The following is a 4,948-nucleotide window of genomic DNA, read 5'->3' as shown; positions in this document are numbered from 1 at the left end:
CAGCAGGAAGCATCAGCCTGAGATGCTACTGTGCCTCTAAAGAACTGGATGTGGGGTAACCCTGTCCAGACAGGGCTACAGGTGGTAACCACATTGTGTAAGTATTTTGTGTGGTCTAATTAGCCTGGTTTACAATTGTTCAAGTCTGCTGTTCTGTGTAGATGCAGTCTTAAGTTTCCTTCAGACATCCAGTTTATAAGATTGTCACCTAGTTAGATTGCAGCCAGAGCAGAGCTTTCTGTTTGTGGTTTCTGATGCATCAAATACATTTCTTGACACATAGTACACAGCGAGGGGATGACAGTGTTGCAGTATTTGTGTTAATCTGCTGAGTATTGTGCTTGAAAGACTTGAGATCATCAGTGGAAAATTCTGTCAATTCTGTCAATACTGTGTAATGTTCCTTTGTCGGTATAAACAAGCTGGATTTCTCAATGTTTAAGAAATTTTTGAAGAAAATTCCATTCCTAATGATTTATATTCTGTCTGTGGTTAAAGGTGTGTCCCTCTAATTTCATTCTGAGCTTTCATCAACTTTGGACTATTTTTTAACTTTTGCTTGAGCATGAGAATAATGGAAATATTTTTTCTTTTTTCCCCCTGAGATTTTATGACTCCTTCTGGTTTTGCTGGTGGTGTTTTTCTAGAATCAATTCATGCCATTCCACAAAATGCTGCTGATTTAAGGCAATGGCATCAGATACATAGAGCCTAGTGGGTGACATTTCCTTCACTGTGCCATGAGTAACTCCCCATGAGAGCTCTTCTCTCTCTTTTTACAATTAACATACTCCACATACAGAAAGTTTTACTCACATGTACATACAGAAAATGTGCTGCAAACCCACAGCTTCCTGAAGGAGCCTGACTAACCGCTGTTGCAGTTCACAGGTAAGTTCTTGGTCCGAGTTGCCCTCAGAGCAAGCCATGCAGCCTGTTCCCAGCTGCTTTTTATTTCATGAGGAGCTCAGAGAAAAGAAACAAGCTTTGTGGATCAGTTCAACTGCTTGAGGAAGGCAAGCTGCTCCCAGCCACTCTCCTTCTGGGTAGCAGACCTGAGCCCTTCATGTGCAAGGCAAGGTGTTTCAGTACCACTGGAAGGGCTGAGAGGGGGCTGTTCTTACAGGAACAATTTATCTGTTCTGAACCCTCCTCCCACACTGTTTCCTGAAGAGGGCAGCTGGGGGCAGGCTATAAGACATGACAAATTGAATTGGCATTACGGAAATAGCCAACAGATCATAAATTACACGTCCCTGGCTTACTAGTTAGGCATGTACAGAACTGGATTGCTGTACTAAGTTTTCTTGAGTTGAGTGGCTTCCTTCCACAGAGCTAAGAGAAGGGATCCTTTTTCAGACAATGCCTTTGGTCTCGGAGTCTATTTGCTAATTTCTTAGCAGTTTTAAAGTTTTATAAACCAGATTTTCTATCCTTGTAATGGATAGCACTTGCAATAGTGACTGTTGAATGGTAATAAAAGTATTTTGTAAATTTTCTCTTAGACACATTGCAGGACTGAATACTAACAGGGCTAAAAATATAATTGAATGGCGAGAGAAGAACGGACCATTTATAAACCGAGAACAGCTCAAAGAAGTTAAAGGTTTGGGTCCCAAAACCTTCCAACAATGTGCTGGCTTCATCAGATTCAATCAAGAATATATAAAGACTTTTTGCAGGTAATAGAGATTTTAACTGTTCTGAATAAATTGTCTAAAATAGAATGAGAAGACTTTCCCCTTTTCTGCTTTGTATTCATGCTTGAGACTCAAGGAATCCTGGACTACTAGGTGCTCTGTGCTCTGAAAGACAACAAATTAACTTGTTAAAGTCCATGGTTGAATATAGTTTTTCCTCCGAATAGTCATGGCTTGTTAGCCTAGTCCTCTAAGTCAGGGCTTTGATAAATACGTAAGTTTAAGTAAAAATTTTGCCTCTGAATTGGTAAAAAAAATTTGTCATGCAGCAGTGTTGTGATCTGAGATATTAAAACTTTACTCTTGTTTTTCAGGCATAATACAGAGATCTGTAAATTAACTAATTTAATATGGTAAAGGTTATTCTGCAGAACGTAATGGTAGTAAACTAGTGCAGATTTTTGGAGTTTCAATTTCATTACCTGGAGAGACGAAGTTGAGTATCTGCCTAGATTAAACTGTGTCTATATTATGCTCCTGTGCCTAGCAAGTGTGATGTGAATGTCTTCTGTCTGAAATACAGAACCTTTGGAAAGGTTCCTGTGAGGCCTTTCCCCAAGTCCAGTTTGTCAACAGTGCATCATCCTCTTTGCTGTCATCTCATTCCCTGACTCTGTACCAAGTCTTCTACTCTTTCAGCCATTCATAGTGCTCCTCTTGACCTTTCTACAGCTGGAAATGCCCTTTCTAGCACAATGTCTCTTCTCCTGTCTTTTCTCATTTCTCTTTCCAAAATAAAGAACTAAGGGGCATGGCAGTAGCTCCATCCCCACACTTTTGCCATTGGCTTTTCTCAAAAAAATATTTTCCTGGGAAGCACACTCTGTATTTTAGCCAGGGCAGTGCTCAGAAGCAATGCTGTATTCCCAGTTGCTGCTGGCTGAACAGCACACGCGTAACTTCCAGGCAGGACGTGGGCACCTGAGGACTGGCTCTCTGCCCAGGTGGAAGGTGTACAGATTGGTTGCCCATCTGGCAGGGAGGCATAGGCTGCAAGCCAAATGGTGCTCGCTGTAAGCACCAGAAGACCAAAGAAATTGCTTCCAAAGCTCTCTATGATTGATAGGTCTTACCTTGTACAGATCTGTTCTAGGTTCTGTAGTTTATGCTTCAATACAACCAATAAAAAAAAGGTTGATGGCTTTTTCCCTGCCCCCCAAACATTCACTGGTGAAATGTGAACATTGTTTTGAGGATTTTTTAACCTTCCTGGAACACAATTCTGATGTTAGTCACGTTCCGTAAAACTTGGGAACACTGTATAACCTGAGAAATGGGTTTTAAGGCCAAAGTAAAGATCTAACACCGCTGTCTCCACAGCACTTCTTGTGAGTCCAGGTGACATAACCAGAGGCTTTTGGAATTAACTTTGATGTTTGATTTTTATCCTTTCTAATCACTTGGATGACTTTAGATTGCTGTATGAAATAATTTTTGTGCCTTTTACATGAAATTTAACAAATAGTGGTTATTTTAAAAATTGATATGGAAAGAGGAAAATATGTTTTCATTTCTGCCAGCAGTTGATGAGTGGAGCCCAAAATGCCACTGCTAGTTTCAGGTCCTTCAATGCATTCTCTTTTGTCCTCCAAAAGCAGGAACCACTTGTGGTTTAGGAAGAAAAACTAAGAGGCGTGAAAGGAGCATTTGCAGTAGGTGTAATTTTGATGCCTTTAAGGTGTCCTGATAATTTTTTTTTTTGTTTGAGGACTCCAGGGAAAAAAATATATTGGTTTTGTGTGTGGACACTGACCAGTATCATCTTCATTGAAAATGACATGTCCATTTTTGATTTCTGGCAGTAATAAGAAAAATGAACTTGGAAGTCATGCACTTCTGACTAAAGCAGGTGCGCTGGGTAAAAAGAAGAGTAAACTAACATCATGTGCCTCACAACAACCCAATCCTTTGGACCAAACTTGCATTCATCCAGAGTCTTACAATATTGCAATGAGGTAAGTGCTGGGAAAGCTTTTGAACCACTGACACCATCAATTTTTAAAATGAAAGTACTGATTTTTCTGACAACAGCCTGCTCAGTCTTTTGTGACAGAGATATTTATATTGCTTTGAAGCTTTCACCCCTGTCTTCAAAAAGAAGGTATGCTTCAGATACATGTGAGCATGTGTCATTACTTTGGGCCTTTAAAATTAAATGTTGATATTGCAAGATCTAATTAAGATGTAGATATACGTTATCAAATAACACTAACAGTATGATTGTTTTACTAAGTGACTAAAAGAAGAGAATGGTTTTTGTGTATGTCAGAAAAAAGTAATTAGGAATCCATGTGTGTCTCTGAAATACTGCTATAAGCTGTGATCTTTTCTGTCAGCACCCCTGGTTGAAATTGGACTCTGCTTTTCAGAAAACATCTCCTACCATAAATGGGCACATATTTATTTTTCAACTGAATTTTACTCAACAGGTTCTTTTTTTAAAAAGTACTGGAGCTAATTTCACTAGTAGCCAGTTGCTTTGAGGCTCGTATGATTTCTGTTGAGAATATTATGCCTGGACGTACAAACTTATGCTTCCTGTTTTATAAACAAAGCCCTCTTTAAACTTCAAAGAGAGATGCAGAATTTCTGACTTCACAAAGCTTGACTTTCTTACCTAAAAAGTCATATAGGACATTGCATTTTTAGGACATTTTCCCTTCTGTGTGTACTCTGTTCTCTCTTCCTATCCATAGGTCTCCATGTCTTCCTTCTGCTAGGCATGCAGTGAACTTTTGTTTCCATCCTCTCCCTGCCACAGTTGATTCTTCTTTGTGCCTGATTCTAGGACCCACTGTCCAGTTTCCTGGTAGAGTCTATTGCAGTTGTGCAGTGTGTAGATAACTTTGGTTTCTCCTTTTCCATCCCTTTTTTCCTTATGCATCAACATTTGTTGCACAGTCCCTGCCCTGTGTAGCTGTGGGAAAAAAACATCATTAAAGAGCCTCATCTTAAAGATCTCTTGTTTGGTAGGTGGTTTTTAGGGTGTACAGGTGTTGGTCACCTTAACTGAACATGACTCACTGCAAGTCAGTCAATGTGAAAAACAAAAATGAATTGGTTATTCAAAAATAATTTTGATTTTCAATGTTGAATTTAATTCAATTTAAATTTCAAGTATTTGGATTTTAGTTTTTATCTTTCCAGCCCTGGTACACTAATAACATTGTTAGTAAAGTGTCACAATGCTACCTACCAGCCTTGCTTAAAGCCTGATGTGGACAGACTGCATTAGAGAGCAGAGAAGT

General features: G+C 39.3%; 1 protein-coding gene across 2 annotated transcripts in view; it reads left to right on the top strand.

Moving 5' to 3' along the window:
- The window catches only part of SRBD1 (S1 RNA binding domain 1), a 126,651-nt gene that overhangs the window by 109,178 nt on the left and 12,525 nt on the right, over positions 1-4,948 (top strand). For both annotated transcript variants that reach the window (XM_005416194.2, XM_031060726.1), the window contains exons 20-21: positions 1,506-1,682; positions 3,503-3,655. In XM_005416194.2, the coding sequence (XP_005416251.1) occupies positions 1,506-1,682; positions 3,503-3,655 (330 nt within the window). The remainder of the gene's footprint in view (positions 1-1,505; positions 1,683-3,502; positions 3,656-4,948) is intronic.

The sequence above is a fragment of the Geospiza fortis genome, unplaced genomic scaffold (assembly GCF_000277835.1).
Source record: "Geospiza fortis unplaced genomic scaffold, GeoFor_1.0 scaffold41, whole genome shotgun sequence".
Classification (NCBI taxonomy): domain Eukaryota; kingdom Metazoa; phylum Chordata; class Aves; order Passeriformes; family Thraupidae; genus Geospiza; species Geospiza fortis.
Note: the sequence above shows the minus strand (reverse complement) of the source record. Positions and strands in the feature narration are given on the sequence as shown.